We start from the raw sequence: 20989 nt of genomic DNA, 5'->3' as shown, positions 1-20989 counted from the left end.
CCGGTGGCAAGAGGCGGATGCTTCTGGCAGGGCGTTTACTCGCGCTAACAAAAGGGGCAAGAAGGGGCATAGTAAAGAGGCACCGAGGTCGATGCAACATGGCGCATTGGCAAGTTCCCACTCACAGGGCTCTCTCTTGACCCTTTTTTCTCTCCCTGTGTCTTTTCGCGTAGCTATAGCACAAGTGAGTGATGCCACAGCAAAGGGAAAAGATATTGTAAGAATGATCGGTTGGGTGGTTCATAGACAAGACGATCAACGGCTGAGAGGAAAGAGGAAATTGAGTTTGACTTGTTTATCGAGGCGCCAAGATCGGGATCAACTTGTCCATCCACCGAATCGAAAGTCAATGAGGAAGAGAGGCATAAAAGGAAGATATGGACAGGGGTATCGATGATGGCTCTGCTCGGGAAGCGCTGTGTTCAGTTTACACGAAAAGCTGTTTTGATGTTGACAATTTTGATATCGTCCAGGAACGCGTCTCAATTACCATCACAATTCCAGAAAAAACATAGTAGGGATAGCCTAGTAAAATAGACTAATAGCGTTCCTGGTGGTGCCTCAGATGGTATTGGAAACCTTCGGCCACAGCCAATCTTCGACGAGATCAAATTATGATGAATACTCTATGATAGTGGATTTGAAGACATTTGATATGATATATTATTTTATGCCTCGCAAGCAAATCTCAGGCGGTCTAATAAATATATGAAACTAAAGGTTAGTTTAAAAAAAGAAAGCCCTTCTCTGCGGACTAGTGGATAAGTGGTAAAGTACCACCATAGCCTAAAATATTGTCCTGTGCTTGATGCCTCCTTTACAATAAGCTAGTTGCGACGAAACTATATCGTGACGCCAGCCACGAGAGCCGAAAGCAAAATATGGCACCTTTAGCTCAAACATCCAACAAGGTCCAATAGATAATGGGTATCTAATCATCTAAAAAAAAAAATTACCACCAATGACAGAAAAATAAATTCAGCAATCTTGTTTGAGCTTTGATATAATCTCGAATACAAACGATTGCGTACTCTAAATACTATGTTGCCACGTATCATTCAAATAGACAATAATACTTATAACAGCATTACTCCACAGTTCGTAAATAGGTATTCTTCAACAGCTGCCTTAGACCGAAAATTAAGGAGTCGTTTTATTGAAAAAAAAAAAAAAAAAAAAAAGCTTGGACCCTTTTCGTATTCATCTCGCTTTCCGGCTCCCTTACCACATTGGCTCGGACAATTACTTCTCTGTGTACAAAAAACAATACGATCCTGAACAGGACGTCACAATACCACTACAATCTACTACAGCCGTGGTCGCTTACGCATTGAAAGAAAGCCGAACGATTTTTCGCTATTGGTCGGTCGTCGTTGCAAGTGATTAAGATGAAGCAAAGGGGCAGAAAGAAAAGAGAGGCAAATCCCTTAGCAATACATGTATGTTTAGTCAACGGTGATCCTACACTCGCCATTTTTACTCCGCCACATCGGCTGTTTGATGAGTAACGCCGAGGAGGCAGTTGGACTGCTGCCGCTCACAATGACAGCGATGGCAACCGGAATGAACGCGAACGAGATATGCAGATGTTTCCGCGAAAATTGCTCCCTATCCCCGATAATATAGACGCATACATAGTAGCAGCAGTTCTGAAGGTGTTATATAATACTACCGATAGATTGCGGCGAGCGAGCACGCCAGCAGCGGCAGAGCGGCAGTAATGGATAACTGAGGTGGGTCCGATTTCGCTATTCCGTTTTTGATCGCTACCATTCCGTCCGGTTTCATTGTTTCCTCTTCGCTCGTTCTTTTCGACGATGTTCAGTTACCGCGCGGTGGCGCCCTCCTCCCCCTACAGCCTCCGTCAATGGTGTATGCGGCCGACACCCAAGTACACGACTGTTGGGGTGAGGTTCCGAATAACTGCCGGACAGCTAAAGCAGCAGACGAATGGATAGGGACAGCGTTAGCAGATTGAAGCACAATCAATTGATCCACACCTCAATTCCACCTAGTCACTCGTATTCTTGTTCTCCCTTATCCAAACTTCTTCACCGCAGCGACTGTATCTCGGCTGCGGCATTCACAATGGCACACACACTATCTACTGAATCTGTCCGCCGCTAAAGACAGGTCGGCGCGCTCAGACCAGAACATACTGAGGACAACACTTTGCTCCAGACTCTCTACTCAGCCGCTGCGACACTTGGACAAAAAAAATAAGATTTTGCGGGAAACGAATTTGAAGAATTCGCTCCTAAGACAACAAATATGAAATACATGCATATGCAGTGTGGCACTTCGGAAAGCACTTCAATCTGCGATAAACTTCAACTGTGCGAAAAAATCTTTCAGGACTTACCAGAAAGATGGGAATGGATCATTTGGAGGCAATCTTATTTCCAGCTTGTAGTGAACCAATTTACAGGCTTTTAGTGCATCATAGAAAAAAAAAATAATCGAATCTATGCATAGCAGATACTATTACGTAGTCAGATACACCATCTGTTTTAAAACCACGTGATTAGAAAATTGTGTTAGGAGTTTAAATAGATGCAGAGGTCTAACCCGGCCGTAAACGCATCGTCTTATCATGAGGGAACAGAATTTTCTAGGTTTTAACCTTGTGTTACTGTTTTCTTGTATATGAAAACCTGAAGATGGTAGGTTCTTTTGCGCAGGGAGCTTGCACCTCTTCAGGCTTTTATAACGGCTTGTCATCTGTGGGACACATATCAAAGAATATTTGACACCCAATTGGTTCCCGGTTCAGATTCCATTGAGATTGCAAGCGGACAGCTATCTATACAAAAAGCCAAAAGCCAGTGAGCTTAAATAATTTTGGCTATAGTTGCATAATCGAACTATTTTCTAATACAGGTATAAGGGTACACAAATCTAATATCCCACCTTTAAGATAGCCTAGAATAGCGTAATATATTATTCAAAGTATGTAGACATTTCTTACCAAATATGATTTCCGATACTACCGTTTTCCCTAAAAAATATCTTCTAAATATGCACGATAGCATTTGGATAATTTAAATTTCACCGAGTCAGTACCCTGCAGTCTGGCCAGTCTAGCCGTGGTAGCACTAGACCCAGTTCATCCGGCGTGGGGCAGGACTTGATCCTTCCTCTCCTTTGTTTCCATCTTTCCGTGTCCTGCAATGTTCCACCGCTGCCATTTTCTCCTTCCACCCTCCTTTGCTTCACCATAAAATGATCACGGTGACCCCATACAGTAAACCCTGATCTTCGTCCTGGCCGACATCCGCTTAGGTGAAGCTGCCAGGTACAGATAATCGAAATCAATGGCTTCTTCTTCATTCCTGTCTATCTTATAGCTGCCCCCTTCAGTGGTTCTCTCAACTAAACGAGAGGAGAAGCCTCTTCCACCACCCTCTTGTACCTTTCTTGTCTTTATTGGCTTATTCGCGTTAAAGCCCTTTCTGTTCGTCCGATCTTTGCGCCTTTTCGTTCCTTTTCTTGGACGTCGATCATCCCAATGCTTGGTGGTTCCTGGCAATTTCTTCCCCTTCCCGTTCCCAACTCATTTTTCTCACTCAGGCGTGGGCAGTAGCGATGAGGGAGGAGGTGGCGGTGGCGATGAGCTTGGCGGCCAGAAGGGGTGAGAATCTAAGGAACGGCTGAAGTGTCTGTTCCAATGCCTCAGCATAAGCAAGATCTTCCGATGGATCATATGCACACATACGTACTACTACGGACCATTACAGACATCCCCCGATTCTGCCTTTGGCCCCCTTTTTCAACGTTCAACTCGCTAGCCAGTCAGCCAGTCAGTCAGTCAGCCTTTCTTCCTTTATTTCTTTTCTTTACACGCTGATCCTGCAGTGGGTGCTGCTTACCGCTCGAGGGCGCGTAAATTACTGGACGGGCGATATAGGCTCACGCAGCCCGCTGGGAGCCAATTTACCGGACCATTTCCAAATGCGACCATTTCCTCGCCAATGAAAATGCTCCCGATGGTAATTCAAGTGCAGACACGAAAAAAGAATCCATCTATGTATTCGAAGACCCGTAACATCACGAAATACTGCGCGATTCATTCATTCAGTCTGATATGTTGCCTCTGCCTGAGTAGATAGGGCGGGCATTTTTCCGCCCCCCAGAACTGTTTAACTGATTACATCTGCTCTCCGCTGTAAAATTGGCGAATGGGCAATTATTAACGAACCAGGCTAAGTTTTTCTATGATAAGACACTTATATCTGTTTTGTATATGTTCGAAACTGGTCGAAATGCTGAGATGACGCTAGACAGAAACGCCAAGCTTTTTTTGGATAAAAGAGACTAGGGGGTCGCCGCTCCAAAACCCGTTGAGGACACATATTTCGATTTGCTTTGTTTTTTGTCACTCTATTCGTCTCGTTTCTATGTGTTTTGACGGTAACTGACGTAACAAATCGTAAAAGCAAACGCGTCTCTTGTTCACTGCGGAAGTGTGAATTTCAACATTCTTCCATCTTCGCCATGAAGCCCTAACACGGGCTTCGTGCGTCGTGCGCATACCCAGATAGACGTATTCAAGTGCATTCCTTGTCCCGAGAATAAAAATTCAATACCAACTCGGAACAAAAGCAATTTATATAAACGGCGACTTAATATAAACAATATATTATAGAATAAGCAGCAGCAAAGCCATAGATAGAAATAACTTTGGTTAGATCGAACAGTTCTCACTTACGGTTATCGACAGCACCTGACGACAGCTTAACTTAACGGTTTCGAGAATATACAAAACAGATATAAGTGTCTTATCATAGAAAAACTTAGCCTGGTTCGTTAATAATTGCCCATTCGCCAATTTTACAGCGGAGAACAGATGTAATGAGTTAAACAGTTCTGGGGGGCGGAAAAATGCCCGCCCTACCTGATAGGATGACTAGTATTCAAATTGCTATTAACGCGTTTCACTAGAAGACACGTGTTCTACTTTTTACATCAGATACATAGAAACACTTCTACAAACTACTATACATCTACAGAACTACGATGGACGCTATAAGATGTGCAGCTCTTCATATATTAAAAAAGAATATCCGGTTGCAGTTGGGGAAAAATGTCAATGCTAAACTATTCTGTAACGTCCGTTGAAGATATCTGAGAGCTGAAATATGTGTCAGGCTTTATGCGACAATTTTGCCTCCCACCCCCGCAATAACTTTGGAGGCCAGATTTCCTCATTATTTGATCTAAAACAATACTTTATATGTGGAACAGAACATAAATAAGTATAGTAGCCTACATAGAAGTCAGCATCTATGTGAAATGTCGAGTTACTCAAATTAACTCGTCACCCTAGTATACATATTTTGTGCCACGTCGCTAATTGTGTCCGTAATTCCGACGCTTATAATGCTTCGAATATGGGAGCTGGCGTTAAAATTGTGGCTTGGTCAGCAACTTCTGATTCGACCCTCAACTTAATGTGTCTCTCCATCCCTCCCAGTGGCTATATCATGTAGGGTGGACAAACATATGATACTTAATGAGAAATTGTAGGATACCATAACATGGGACTGGTTCAGGAAGTCTGCTCGACAAAAATGCATGCTTATAACCTGAATTGCCGTATGAAGTTCACAGTATACTTCAGACCTGCGGTTGTGCTCCTGCATTCATACGAATACGTTAGGTCAATGTCAGCACTATATATATATCGGTCAAACTGACATTAGAGTTTTTCAGTTACTACTTAATATTTGCCTATCATAATTCTTGCCAGCAATTCTATTGCCTAATTATTTTTTGGTCTTTTATAGAGCATGAGTGCGCAGCCAGCCTGAACAGGTAAATAGACATCATTTATGTTGCCGCGAGCAGGTATACTGCCTGTCATCCAAACAGAAAGGTGGCACAGGGCAAGCGGTCATGGTGGTAAACAATTATTACGACTACGCTCAGTTGTGGCAAAAAACTAAGCACCCTCTGAACAGCACCATGAAAATTACTAGTCCGTGCGTTTCCTCTGTTCGGGGAAGCACCGAAAAGGAAAGTGGTTACTTAAGTAAAAGCGCCACCTGTTCAAAGGTGTAGCTGGCGCAGATGATAAAACCGGCCAAGGGAACAGCTGTCCATTTCCCAAGTGCGTGATGCAATGAGACGTGAAGCACCTATATAGTTTCTATATAAGATCATTTATCTAGTCGAGCAGCAAGCTAATTGCAGATCCGGAAACATAGCATCTCATAGGGAGCGTGCGGAAGGCAGAGATGCGACAAATTGTTTATATGTACCGCAACGTTTCGTGGAGTAAAATGGTCGCCGAACAACCCGAAATGCTACATTTTGTGCTGGCAATCGAAGCTTATCAGCTGGCGGGAAATTTTAACGTCCCGCAGTAATGTTTATTCTCGGATATCTTCATAGTTCGAGCTAAATAAAAGCACAGTAGATGAACTGTACTGCGATGTGTGTGCAGCGGCTGGCACATCGGAGAAAAAGATATGATCCTGTAATCTACATATTTTATTCACTATAATAGTTATAAATTTCACTCGATTTTATATGCAGTGACCCAATAACTGTACGCTATCAATGCGTTTCAACAACCAAGTTGAATAATTCGTTCTACAATTTCAATAAATGCCTATAAGTTCTCTAACCAGTTGTGTGAAGCTCATATATTGAATCGGTAATGGCCTGCGTTGTTCAACTTAACGAAGTGGGCCCGAAGCCTCTCGGGTTCGAGAGTTGATGCGGTGCCATAACAGTTGCAACGCTAGTCACTGGACGATAATTGGAACAGAACTAGTTGCCGTCCGCCGAAGTAGTGGCAGTCTAACGAAATAAGACTGCGGCCAAATGAGTGAATACTCTGCACATCGAGTTGGAGGTCTGCGACGCGACGGTCGGGAAACTCTCTGTGCGGTGCTCTGCTGTCCACGGAAGTGCAACTGCTCAAGATGGATCACCGCGAATGACTCCCCGCGCATCGGCTGTGCACGATTCCACATTGAAGGAAGACTAAGAAGGACGAACGGCTCCTTCTTGGTTGGCTTAGCTGGACAAGGGTGACGAAGCTGTCCTTAGCATGATCAGCATGACCGACTAGGACAAAGTGACCAAGACAAAAAAGCCGGGCAAGGCGCAACGCCATATCCAATGGGCTTAGTGAAAGCTTCTGCATAATATTTTTCACAATTTTCTTTTGTCAAAAATTGCATCTTTTGTGTGTACATATATGTATGAGTGTGTGTATGTGTGCGTGCGCGCTTAATCGAACACTAATCTGCTGAAGGGTAGACCATAAAGATAGTTAAGGCTTTACTTTGCCTATTGAACGTTTTAATTTTTCTTTTTCTAAACCGTTTTATGAGCTTATAGCATGCAATTTTCAAAATAACATTATCGATTTCGCTTTCGATATAAATAAAAACGCCAATCCGACCGTACATAACGCACGGATTGGCGTGGTAAATAGTACCACCGATGTACACGAAGAGTAAGCCAGTTCGACAAATCTGGCTTAAAAAAACTGGCGCATTTTCCTCTGAGAACAGAACCGATGCAACCGTGGCACGTCGTGGAGAAGGACAGGCAAGAGAGAAAAGCTTGAAATCTTTTCAAGGTTAAAATGAGAGTAAGTCGTCCCCCATTAGGAAAGCATGAACAGAAGCTATCCTTATCGGACTCTTCCTGCTGTTAACTTCTTTATTTTACATTAGCAGCAAAAGGGTAAGGACGGCTTAAACCATACAGATCACTTTCTCCAATGAACCTCGAAAACGTTGGAACTAGTAAACTAGAGCTTTAGGAAGCACAACTGAAGTTCTGTTGTAGCATTTCTGTTCAACAAACAATATCAAGGAGAATGTAAGTTTGTTAACAAAACCTGAAAGTCAGAGAAAAACTAAAAGACGAAAAAAACTAAGAGACATAGGAATAAGAAACGTTATCGATAAGCACACAACAGGAAAACATACATGAATACTTCAAAGGAGAGACGTTTAGAATAAGAGCCTGGGACGATAGAAGAGGTTATCTCGAAGTTCAAATCTCGATGCCCGTTCTGCCTCCCTCTTTCTCACTTCTTCGATCTCTCTGTCGGCGTTCGTCACTTCAAGCGGGAATCCTGCCAAGCAGGCGTCCCTAACACCCCCGACGTAAGCTTCACAAGACGTCCCCGGGGCAGCAGTGGACGACTCGCATCGGTTGAGAATTTAAGCCGATTATACCGGCGGAGGACGAAAGGAACGGCACGACGAAGACTGAAGGGAAAAGATGGCGGAGAACAATGAAAGCAATAAGAAATTAATTATTTTAGCGTTTATTTACGCTCCAATAATGACAAAAATCAGAAAGGGAAAATATTTGCCCTGACGATTTTTATTCACAAAGAAGACACTGCAATAATAATAAAGCGAAGGACAAATAGTACATTTAGTGTTATTATTAGTAGCATCACAGTGAACCTCAAAGTTAACTACTTCGTTTATTTTGAAGTTTACTGAACGGTAACTACGACTTTTGACTATAATGCACATATTTGTGCAATGGGTGTTTGCATTTCTAGTATAATTTCTTAAGTTCTAATATGTAATTGGTGTACTGCGAGCAGTAGTTATGTTTCTATATTCATACAAATTTGTATACGAGAACTGTAGTTATTTTGCTTCTTGTATAATGTATTAAATTTCTCTTCAACATACAACCGAATTTATGTTGCTGACTTCTGCACATCACTACTACGGGATTGTTTTTATTAGTTCGTTAAGCCTTCTGAATGTCCCTTCTTCTCTAGCACTGAACCAAACGCCACCTCTGACTCAGTCAGTGTGTGGTTGTGGATAAACTGTAAGTAACACTAAGCTGTAAACACCCCTCGTGGTCCGCCTCGAGCCGCCGGGGGGCTCTCGAGAGAAGCAGAACAGCTTCTCTTTTCACTTAAACCAGCAACTAGCTCTCGGCGTTGACCCCGCGTTGAAATATGACTGCCCATTGCGGACCATTCGCTCCTGTAGGCTTATCCCCGTACCAAGCCTTAGGTCCCCGCCCCACAAGTCCTTTTGCCTTGTCTCTTAGCAACGAAAGCCTGACCCGCGAGCTAAGGGTTAGCAGACGCGCACGGTCTACGTCTACGGACGACAACGGGCGAGACAGCCAACAAGAGCTAAACAACGACAAAGAGCCTGGCTGTCTATGCTAAGGGTTTAATGGGGTAAGTATTTGTCAAAACGGTAAAAAAGCTGGCTGAGAGTACAAAAGGGAAAACACATGACGCTACATTTAACTCATGAGTAGCGCTCATAAGCGCCAGCCGCTGGTGGTAGAGTCTCTTCGTTTCTTCAATGTCCGTTCCCGGGGCAAGTCCTCCCTATCCCTTTCCTCTTAAATAGCGCTCGTATTTGCTCTATTTCGACGCAGCCAACCTTTTTACTTACCAACAACAATGCCCCTTTCCAACTAAGTATCCCCTCTCCCCCCAAACACCAACAACAATGGCTACCCTTTTTACATCCTCTTTCTTCGTGGCCTTTTGCGCGGAGCGGAGAAGGGAGTCTGTGTAGTTTACCATCTGATCTATGGAATAGTTAGTATACTACACACTGCATATCATTCTTTTTTTACACGTACATATACGCACTATCGTATAATATTTCTTGTTCTCTTTAAAAGGGCGCAGCCACAAGACATCAGAATAGAACAATGATAGGTAGGGGGGAGGGGGGGGTAACGAGTACAAGACGGAGAGGGGCTTATCAGCTCTGGACAAGGTGCGCGATCTGTAAAACAACAACGGATGGAAGAACAGCAGAAATTCGTCGGAAGCAAAAACACACGACCGGTTCTATTCAGTTGTTCCGACAGTTGTGTCGATGAAATGTCTGTGGGCAGCTGCTGAAACGAGCAGCAAGCGTCAAAAGCGTACAAACTCTATTTTTTGTGTCTGACTTTATTTGATTTGTTGTCCAGATCTGCTGTCGGGGGACATTCATAGTCAACTGAATAGGAAAAGCCAACAAACAATGATAAAGAAAAAAAAAGCTTAATTAGCAGAAAGCGTTGCCCGCTTGGTAGCAACTACCGGGTGTGTTTAATTACCACAAACCTGCGATGCAATTGATTCGCCTACCGCTGTGACCACAGGAGCAACTGGCGCATATAAGCACCTACCTGTACCTCTGTTTTCAATGATTTGTAGATGAAAAATCTGTAACTTCGTTTTGCGTGCGTCCCGAGCAAGCTATCTAAACCATGACAAATGATCGTTTAACCTGGGACTGTAATAGAGCATTGGTTACGTTTCAGTGTTTTGTACTGGACCGAATAGCTAGAAATTGACCATGTTAAGGCCAGCTTGGTATTCGCTCATGCAGATAAAATAAGTTAGATAGGCTTTGGAAGAAGTTCTGGTTTCGCATCAACTCAGACGCGTCTTCTTTTGTTTCATTTTTTGTCTCTCTCTCTCTTAAGAACAACTCAAGCTCCATCCAAAAGTGCCATTAAAATGGAACGTTGCGGCCTGCAACTACGATGGTCATTGATACGGATTCAGACACGCATCTGACTAGCTCGAAGAGCCTAGTTCAAATGTAAGATAAGTCTATTCCAATTATTTATATTTAATTTCATCTGAAAAAAAATTATTATCCCTAGTCGTTGTTTAGTATCAGATGAGGTGTGGCGTTGCGGATAAGCAGCCATCCCGTTGAGGCTGCAACACCATCCTGCGAGTACAAGCGGGTAGACATCATGGGTACTCGAGGTTATAGAGTTTCCTGTTGCAGTCTTATGAAGAACATTTGAAGCAGTGCAGCTTTGCATCTGAGGATTTATCGATCAAGTTAACGCGATCTAAAAGTTCGCAAGGCTAGTATGAACGAAGCTGCAAATTCTTCATTTTTGAAACATAGAGAGTTCGCTCAATTTTCCACTTGTCCTTTATCTACATACCTGTGAATGTTTTTATTTCTATTTATATATATATATATAGCAGGTATAATTTGTTTATCTACATTGGTAGCGGATACCGTTCCTCCAAATAACAACAAATAGGTGGCTTTCATACACTGACAGTATAATATTTAAACTAGTAACCAAAATGAAGTCATTCAAAAAGGCAATATTCATAGATACCTAGGAAAAGATGTAGTTGCAGCTTTTGATCTAAACACTCACATTAAAGCTGATCTATTAACATATTACGGTAATTAAGTATGATCTTAACTGTGTTGGTACGGAACGGCTGGCAAAGCTATCCGGTAGACCACACTATCCATCGTAAAAATTCGTGATCGAGAATGCACAATATCGTTATATATACACATATCGAAAATGGCCTGCAGAGACAGGGCGGTTCCTGGACCGTCCACTCCGCCGAGTGCTGAGTGGAACGAAGCGGCATACACGCGATTGCATCGTTTGAACGGGTTCGATTAAAAATGAAAGTGGCTTTGGCCTGGCACACTGGTCCTGAATAAACAATGAAAATGAATGAACCAAAAGCGAGTTGGGCATTATCCATTAAAAGCGTAGGTGTGTGCCTGTTCGTGCGGGTGAGTATCTGAGCAGAGAAAGGTATTACGCTGATGTCTCGCCATAGGGGCTCCGTCTTATCTAACCGACTGACCATTTTCCACAAGGCTGTCACCAACTCCAGCTTTAGGGAAAGAACGAGCTCTCATCCACACTGCGTACCGAGATGAACACTTTAGACACAGGTTTAAGAGCGAAACGGCTTAACGGGGTTCGGAGAGACACAAGGGACGAGAGGCCACGTCTAGCTAGAGAGCACTCAGCGTAGAAAGCAAGCTAGCCACAGTCAAGTCGGGTTTGATGAATGGAGACGGCAAGTGTGTCATCATTCCTATCAATGACCGGCTGGCTCTCTTGTAATCATGGTAAAATTGGCGCACAAAAATTTTATCCGCACCGACGTGGCCAGTGGTCAGCATCGACCATGCGCACAAGGACTGCCTTCTGCCTGACGACGCTTGTGGTCCGTTAATAATTTGACCTAAGACACCGCCATCTACATATTTCTTTCAAAAGTTGGCTTGTCCATGGCAGCTCGTTCCCACTTGCGCCCCCTGTCGTTTCCATTCTATCTCTTACTCATGATAAATTAAAGGTTAGATAGTAAAATCTATCCTTAACCCATCTATATGATCATCAAAACTGTCTCATATAAGTATGGTATAATCAGGGTAGACGACCTATATATGTAGATAAATTTCGCTGTTTAAGTGACCTGAAGAGTGCGACATATACTCTCAAACGGAATTGATACTTATTACAGTGCGAAATATAGTGTATTTGTATACTGCTTGCACACTTGAGCTTGGTCCTACGTGGCGTATGGCGTTACGTAGCTCAGTCACTTTTATACGGAACATTGAATAGAGCTTGCGAAGGTTATTGCAATTTAAATCCTCAGGGCGCTTTTTCTGACTTCAGCTTTGAGAAAAAAATGTTATCCGAGAGCTTTCTGAGTGAAATCTATTGTATCTATGTAGGTATTTTAGCTATTATCCTAAGCTTCCTTTGTTTTGTTTGTGCTTGAACCACTCGTGAAACCTGACCAGCAGTTTTACCTAACCTAATAAAACCCGCCCTTTTAGTTTCTATGCTGACAGCAGGACACGTAGTGAGATGAACTTGAGCATTTTAGGCATTTCTTACTTTCCTTACGGCTATTATTTTTTTTAGCCTGAATGTCTATGTTTGTGACGGAAGTACAAGGGAAAACGAGAAAATATAACTGAACATTTACTAGAAAATTTATACATATATATATATATATAGTTCCGGGTCGTAGGGTCCTATGGTTTGTATAACGTCGAACCTGTGCAATAATAATAATATATAAGGATAATTATAATAATGAAGCGTGACAGAGTTGCTTATGGCTTCTAAGGGCGGGCGTATGTTGTAGATCCTGTTACAGTTTGCGTCGCAAACGCATCCCATGAGTACCGTTAAACCTTGTTTTTTTTTGTATTTTCAGGTATTATAATGAGTTTTTCAAGGTATGAGGTTTCTTATTCCGTGTTCCTCTTCTTTTACATAGTTCGCCCCTCAAGCCAACTTTTTTTGCCGAAAATGTTCAAAATCTTCCTGTTGTTTTTCAGAATATATATATATATATATATATATATATATATAGCCGAATCCTTTGCTCCTCCTGAGCTCGAATAACACTGCGTACATTTCAGTAGTTAAAGGCATTATCATTACTTATCAGAATAATCATTTTTAAGACGCCCCGATGTACAATCCAAGTCCATCTCAATTTAATGAAGACTCGATAATGATTATTACATGACCCTCATCAGTCCGTCGCAAAAGCCACTGACTGACTTGTCTTCCTTAGTTTAGATAACCGCTTGCTGAAATAAGACAATTCTATGTAATCGTGAATGCTGTTCTTTTTTTTTTTTATTTCCATTTAACGAAATGCAATATTTTCCATGTTCTTTTCTCGCGACGGCCGCTTTGTCAATGACAGGTGCACAAAAACGCATGAAACTGGGTGCATTTATGTTTGTATTGCAAATTGATATTGGTATAGTTTTATAGAGGTTCTTGAAGCACCGATCCATTACTCTTAATTTGCCATAAGTTACGACGTTTGTTCCTCGAGGCATCAGGGGCTAACGTACATTCATAGACGGGGCGATTCGAGCGCCATGTGCTTATGAACAATTAACTTTTCGCGTATATTCTCGCTATCTATACTGTTTTCGGCTAACGTAAGCAATTTAACTAAACGTAAACTTTCTCAATACCTGTTTTACCGAAGAAAGCATAAATAAACGTAATTCATGATTGAATCGAAATTATACATAAGGACAGGTAAGAATTAGCGGGTCATAAAGCCAAAGCTGAACATTGAAAATCGTATCTGTCTAATAAATGTATATTATGGCAGGCTGTCGTCCCATCCCGCCCACTTTGATTGGAGCGCCTCTCTACGTTGTTTTTTTTCCAGCGTTTAGAGCACAGGAACCTCTCGATGGTTGTTCCTGACTATGGTTCTTCACTTTTAGTACTTGACCCGTCGCGGACTGCTGACGTCTGTCCGTGTGCAGTTGTGTACAGCAGATGTACGATAAATGCCATTGAGCGTGAGTGATACTCACGCTATGTCAGAAACGGTTCGCCGTCGTGGCTTTGGAATTGGAAATAAACATTTTTCTTCCTAGAAGACAAATATTAGTGACGTTTGCCTGTGGCTTGCGCTATCAGACAAGGATACGTTCACCACCACTGAGCAAGCCAGCTTGCGACTCCAGTCTGAATTTCTGTTGTTGGCATCACGTAACTGTCCCACACAAGTCCGAACCCTCGCCGAACAGACATCCCTCACCGCTTCGGATCCTTCTTGCGCGGGAGCTTCGTCGGCTGGTCTTCGTAGCCGTAGACGCACGAGACCGCACGCGACACAGCGGACCGAGCTTAGCAGGCGATCGGCTGGATCTGTGCACTCATGCAGCTGCTGGTGAGTAGAACATGCTTCAATATTGACATACCTACTTTTTCAGGTGGCACGAATGAAACTAAAGAAGCATTCTAACTTCTATGGACGCACCTAGACGCAGCAACAGTCAGTACATGACATTTCTTTTCCCGTTAACATTGCTTGATTTTTAGCAGATTTCGATTTCAACATTCTGCTCCTGACTTATGCGAAACGAAAAGTTACGGAAATTTCCTTAAATGCTACAAAACTATATAAATATAACCATGGTATTTAAATGGCCATAGAAATGCCAACTACGCTCGGTACTATTTGTCCGCTTCACTTACTACAATGAGGCATCCCATGCAAATCTAGAAAGCACAGATATGTAGGTAACTGGATCTTCACCAATGACGTTGCCTTTCCCCCGTACAGTCTAACTTAGCAGTATGCTTCACAATCGAATTACGTGCAATCTTCAATTTTCAACCACGAAACATTTCGATATCTGTATATGACACACATAATAGTCTGGGTGTGTTTAATGATTAGTGCTGTTTATCGTAATCGTTACGCCACGTTCAATTGAGATCAATGTTTATTGTTCATTTCCTTTCTCCTAACCATCCCTTTGAAGTCCGTCCATTTTTCTAGTACTCAATTTCGAAAATGCTTTACCCCCTTGTATCAGTGTATGAAACTGTGATGTCAGCGTTCCATGTTAGCTGTGAAGATCTTCACCCAGTCATCTTGTATTTTCACGGATAGCATTAAACCGCGTTTAGGTGTAATCAAACGTATTTCGACGCTCTGTATCGCCGAATCCCAATGAAAGGTGCGCCGTCATCCTATCCAGATGCAAGAAAAATAGCTACGCCATTCCTATCGTTGCTAGCCACCAAGCCACACAAATGAACTCAAAATTTTAGCTTGGCTACAACTGTTCTCGGTGCTAAATTTGCATCAGCTATAGGAGGTCTATTATTCAATAATGTCAAATCTATTTTGAATGAATGGCCATTCTTTTGCTATACGGCCGCCGAGTTGGCCGTTCCACCATTTGAACGACAAAATCCGACCTGTGGCCCATCCAAGAAACAGGATTATCATTCAGTGATATATATAATCGCATCTCAGCAAGTTTATATTACTGTTTCTGTTTTGGCTTCTACTGCGGTAACAGTCGCGACTGATTCTGCTCATGTAACTGATAACAATAACCCTACATGGAAAAAATTCACATCACAATAGTAGCAGCGGAAATGCCACGTTCGGCCGTTCCAGAAACAAATATCTTCTTTGCTCAAAACGTCTTATATGATTTTTCCGGCAGGAGAACAGGACCAATACAAACAACGGCTGCAACGTACTTAGACATTTGTGTACAAATACGATACGCCGGTTGTAAAGTTAATGAAGATAATTTCGATAACGATAACTCTGCTTGCTGCTGTCGATGCTGCTAAGCAAATATCGATTTATCTTGAATTTTCTACGCAGTTCAAGGTGATCGTACCTGCCCGTCAACCGTCAAACCAATTTAGTACTACCGTCCATAATAATATGGCCAGATTCATTTTTTTTGAGTGTGAACGATAATCACTGGAGCAGCATCGTATCAGCGTAACTTTAGTTTTCGTCAGTCCAAAGTAAGACGTCCTCGTCAAGGAAATGTTTAGCGTAACTGGCGATAAGCGGGCAGACGATAACCCAGTGCAACAGGATCGGCCACGCTAAGCTGTGGTAACTGACCAGCCGGCGGATGTTCGGATCAGACAGTTTTCACTTCCCTTTCAGGTAGTGCAGCTTGTTCTCCACTGTAACCGCCAAACCCATCCAACAAATAACAACGAAGAAGAAGGGACAAAGTCGCGACTGTTTAAATATGGCGCTGTTGCTAGTGCTGCCACCAGTCCTCGTGGGTGAATGACATTTGGCGACACAGATCGAGCCATCTACCGGCCGTCGGAGGCGGCAACACTGGGAGGTGCCGATCATTCTGGGATGAACGAAAAAACATCCGAAGTACGACCATCATAACGACAACGACAACGGAACACCACTGCACCGTGACTGCCTGTTCTAGCGCCACGCTACTGATACTGCTACTGACGCTGGCGTCAACTGCTTCGTACGAATAAGCTTTCGCTTCTTCCTCTTTTGCTGCCGTGGCGCTCGATTGCTTCGACCCAAAACGATGGCTGAATATCGATATGGAAAAGGAAACAATAACCGTTAACAGCGTCCGTCAGCTTTACTATATATAAGGCATAATATAAGCACATAGAACAATCGTTGACTTTAATACCGCAGCCTGATTGTGACGGATTGTTCATGTTGGACTATCCGTTGTCTCTCTAAAAGACATCTCGTTGTTGTCTGACTTGCTAATGAAATTGTTAAGAAATTTGACTCTTGACCGTTCTGCTGATCAAGGTAAATCGACAGCTCAACGAGTACACGCTGCATCTTTCAAGTGTCACCACCGGCCATCGCGGACAGCCGAATATGCCCGGTTTGGATCTTGCCGAGCCAGAGCGTCCGGACGTTTGACAAAGCCTAACAAAACGCTGTCCAATTAAAATTGAATTCACATAACGCTAGCAACTAGAGCGACAGCGGCAGCAGCAAAAGAAGATTATTCCGGGCCAGACGCAGACGCTCTTGTTGAGTCAGCGTTGTAGCAACTAACACACGTTATCTATCTGATGCCGTAGCACGGCTTGCAGACTGATAGTCTTCACATTTTGTCGGAAACCTTCAATGTAGCTCGCGGCGATGTCGGAACTGTTCAGAAACCACAAGCTATGATATCCTCCTTTTTTATCATAGTTTGGGTCTCGTAAGAATGTACATGCGGCGCATTCACGTGCATAGGTGGCAGGCTTTGTGGATGTTAATGACCATAACTTATTCCGTTAGCTTGAACAGGTGTTATGTATGTTCTTAAACTACATAGTGCAACACTTACACGGTCGCAACATTTGCCTTCACAGAAGTGTTACATTGTATAACGTGTGATACGGCTTGCTTGAATAAGGCCCCTTTTTAAAAAAAACATTATACTAATTTTTTTTTCGATTGTTGTAGATAACCGTGTCTACCCTTTTGGGTGTTACAAGCATTGGTGCTGCGGAAATTTCATTTCCGTTCGTAGCACCATCGTACGTTGTTGTTACCTCTGCCGGTCACCTTGATCACGATACTTCCACCGCTCCTTCAAGCCTACTTCACGTTCACCAGCCGTTCTTCGCTGTCCCATCCTATGCAATTCCTGTCATTCGGCCGCATTTCTCAACGGCTTATCATCCAATCCAAGGAGCATACAAGCCTTACTTCCCTGCTGTATGGAGTCATCACGAAGGTCGCTATCAGCAGCCGATCAACAATCTTCCACCACTTCCTCCGATTCCCGAGGGATATCCGCCCCTGCCACAGATCCCGCCGCCAGGAGGACCTGGTGCCGTCATCATCACTCCTGGCGCTCCCATGCAACCAATGCCCGTTCGACCTTTGCCACCTAGGCCTATGCCTCAACCCTCCACACCACCTGTAGTCGTACCGATTGAGTCGCCAACAACGTCACGCCCTATCATTCCAGTAACTCAACCTCGACCTCAGCCGGTTCCGGTTGAACCACCGACTTCACGGCCGATCATTCCTGTAACGCAACCGCCATCTCGTCCCGTGACCCAACTACCATCCCGACCCATTGTGATTCCAACCAAACCTCCCCGTCCCCAGCAGCCGCGGCCTATTGATGATGACGATGACGTCGCCGATCCTATCTCGAATCCACCTGTGCTAACCGCAGATCGTGGCCCTGAAAGTGTAAGCATATAAACTCTAATCCTTTATATCTGTTTTGGCTGATAACTATATAACGTTTGGCAATCTTGTAACATTAATAGTTGCCTGGCAGTGGCAAGTTGCAATTAAATATTTGGCATATGAAAGTTACACGCAAGGTATACAGTCTTTGATTGGCACATGATCTAGTGATACAATAATACGATGGGAAATCAGTGATTAATTATGATGGTTTTTTTTTTATCACTTTATTACTCCTATAACGTAATAATAACAAATGTTCTAGTAAGAAAGTTTCATTTCCTAGCATACCGTTTTCCTTACATAGGCTTTTTGTTACAGATGTTGCACTATTCAATCAATTCCAACCACCATACGCCGTCTGACATTATCGTAGACCCGGTGGAAGTGGTTCATATCAAGGGCGCTTTCGAATAGACAACCACAATCAGTCAGCCATTTTCAATTTCTGCAAAATATTTATTCTTCATTATTTAGAATTGCAATAGATCAATAAAAAGAATGAATAAACCATACACTTGCCATTTCGGGTTTTTCATTTTTCAAATAAACACACATTTAATGCATAAAATTTTCCAAAAAAAAAAAGCACGCAACAACAAAAAGTACTTGTATATACCGTAAGCCGCAATATATAAAGAAAGATATATTTTACCTATCTATATTTGACTGTATCTATCAGTTGTCCAAACCAATGTATAGTATATTGCTCAAGCACTCAAACGAAACCGGACCCGCATAAAACTGTCAAGTTGCCTTTCAAACTTAAAGTAAAGCAGCTAAAAGTTATCGATCACCCGCCTGTCTTTATGTGTTGCTCGTAACCAATTTGTATATACATACACACACGTGTGTATATGTACTACTACGCCACACGGTGCTTCTTGCTAACGTCCTCTTCGACTGGGTCTCCTTTATTGTTGAATTGCCCCGGGCTCTAACTGTTCCTCTGAAAGCTCACTGCAATGCAAGTTACGGCAGCAACAGCAATCGCACCAGAGTCTATTGGTTTGCTGTACAGCTGTGAACGCGTCTTTTCCCTCTGTTGTTGTCTTATGAAGGCTTTTTTTCGTTCCTCTGCCAGCTCTTGCTGACACTCTCTGTTTCTGCCTAGAGTCTGTTCACGGTCGCTCACTGGCTCGCTCGTTCGTTCGCTGGCTGGGTGAGCTTCTTCTGGGCCTCTCTTCTTCGCTGACTTCCTTAAATCCAGCGTCAGAGACACCCACTAAACCCAGTTTAGCTCCTCTTGTGCGCTATTGTCTTTCTCCCTTAGTAAATGCAGTTACTATCTGGGTCTGAGCTATATGTAAGTGACTATTCTGTTCATGTGTATGAGTTGAACGCTCGGGATAAAGAGAGAACGCGCAGAAGCGATGTAGCACAGCATGCGTGCCGTTGTGTATACGGACAAGTTGAGCTTCAGCCGCACCTCGGCGAACCATGACTGTCGGAACGAAGCCTGACAGTGGCTTTTTAAGACACTCGCAATCAGTCCGCTCTGCTACTGCTGCCGCTGCTATTGCTACTACGGCGGCATGTATGCACAGCCACCACTATCACGAGTACCTTTGTAACACGCAGCGCTAGAATCTCCTGGCGCACAGATCCTGCCCGTCGTACCGGCAGAGAGCTTCGGCTGAAACAAAGCTGCTGCTGCTCCTGCCATTGCGGCCAACGGGGGATTTGTTTTTATGTGTCCCTATAGCGGCTTCGTCTCATGGCTTTGCCGGCCTCGGTTTTTTATTTTGGCTTTTCTCCGTCCATCCCAGCATGTAAAAAGGAGAGTTCGGTGAAGGGAACTCTGACCGTGGTAGTGGCAGCTTAGCCCCAAAAGGGGCATCGAAAAGGGCCAGTGTCGAAACGGCCCGCAAGAAGCTAACAACGGAGATAGAGAGACCAGCGAAGGGAGCGTCACTACGGCTGGCCGATTAATTAACGAAGTAATTTCATTTTACTTCGCATTTGCTTTCACTAGCGAGATTGGATCTACGTAAGTACAAGCACGCATACATACATACATACATACATACATTCGCAAGCATGACAAATTAATGGACACGCAGTGTTACATTTTCTGATTCTTCCGATTCGAACACGTTATTTCTCAGGTGCCTTTGGAGGCATTCAGTTGAATGAATAAATGAATATATCTCACTTGTTTTACGAATCGCTAACGGAATTATATCTCATGTTTGTTGCTTTGTAAACGTTTTTCCTTCGATCGTCAATGGCGAAGCGATCGTTTCCAGCCAGTAAGCGTATAGTGTTACCAGGGGCCTTAACTCCCTCATCTTTTTTGGGCTATAGGAGCTCGTTCTTAGTGTACATTCTTTATATATATATATATATATATATATATATATATATATATATATATATATAATGCACATTTTATTATACGTTCCTATTTATTATTAAAGATATTCGTCCTTAATCGATCTCACTAAGTTAGTATTATATCCAGATTAAATAAAGGAAACAAATTGTATCTTCAAAACTATACAGAAAGGTATGTATTGCTTTTGCCCTTGGCCTAACCTTACAGCTTACCAGAAAAGACTGAAATACCGTTTTACTCTGCAATCGACCTTGTTCCAGGGCACCCTCATTTGTCAGTAAGCTTTCCTGGTCTTGCATTTGCAGAGCTTGGAGAAAGTGACAGGCCTCTAGAGCCGCTGGACGTCGTTGTGCGTGTTCAGACTGATTTCCAACTCCCCACAGTCTATACAG

The 20989-nt window shown here is 43.1% G+C and overlaps 1 protein-coding gene across 2 annotated transcripts in view; it reads left to right on the top strand.

The window, feature by feature from the left end:
• LOC111243087 (uncharacterized) overlaps positions 1-18783 on the top strand; it is a 111508-nt gene extending 92725 nt beyond the window's left edge. Inside the window, exons 2-5 of one of the 2 annotated variants that reach the window (XM_086980578.1) lie at positions 10441-10559; positions 13958-14467; positions 17519-18259; positions 18581-18783. In XM_086980578.1, coding sequence (XP_086836704.1) covers positions 14456-14467; positions 17519-18259; positions 18581-18676 — 849 coding nt within the window. In that variant the 5' untranslated portion in view covers positions 10441-10559; positions 13958-14455 and the 3' untranslated portion in view covers positions 18677-18783. Of the gene's footprint in view, positions 1-10440; positions 10560-13897; positions 14468-17518; positions 18260-18580 lie in introns of both variants that reach the window. The other variant, XM_022788151.2, reaches the window with a different exon arrangement.
• The last annotated feature ends 2206 nt before the right edge of the window (positions 18784-20989 follow it).

The sequence above is a fragment of the Varroa destructor genome, unplaced genomic scaffold, assembly GCF_002443255.2.
Source record: "Varroa destructor unplaced genomic scaffold, Vdes_3.0 BEIS01000001.1, whole genome shotgun sequence".
In the NCBI taxonomy this organism is placed as follows: Eukaryota; Metazoa; Arthropoda; class Arachnida; order Mesostigmata; family Varroidae; genus Varroa; species Varroa destructor.
The sequence above is the reverse complement of the archived record's forward strand: the minus strand, read 5'-3'. Positions and strand labels throughout refer to the sequence as shown.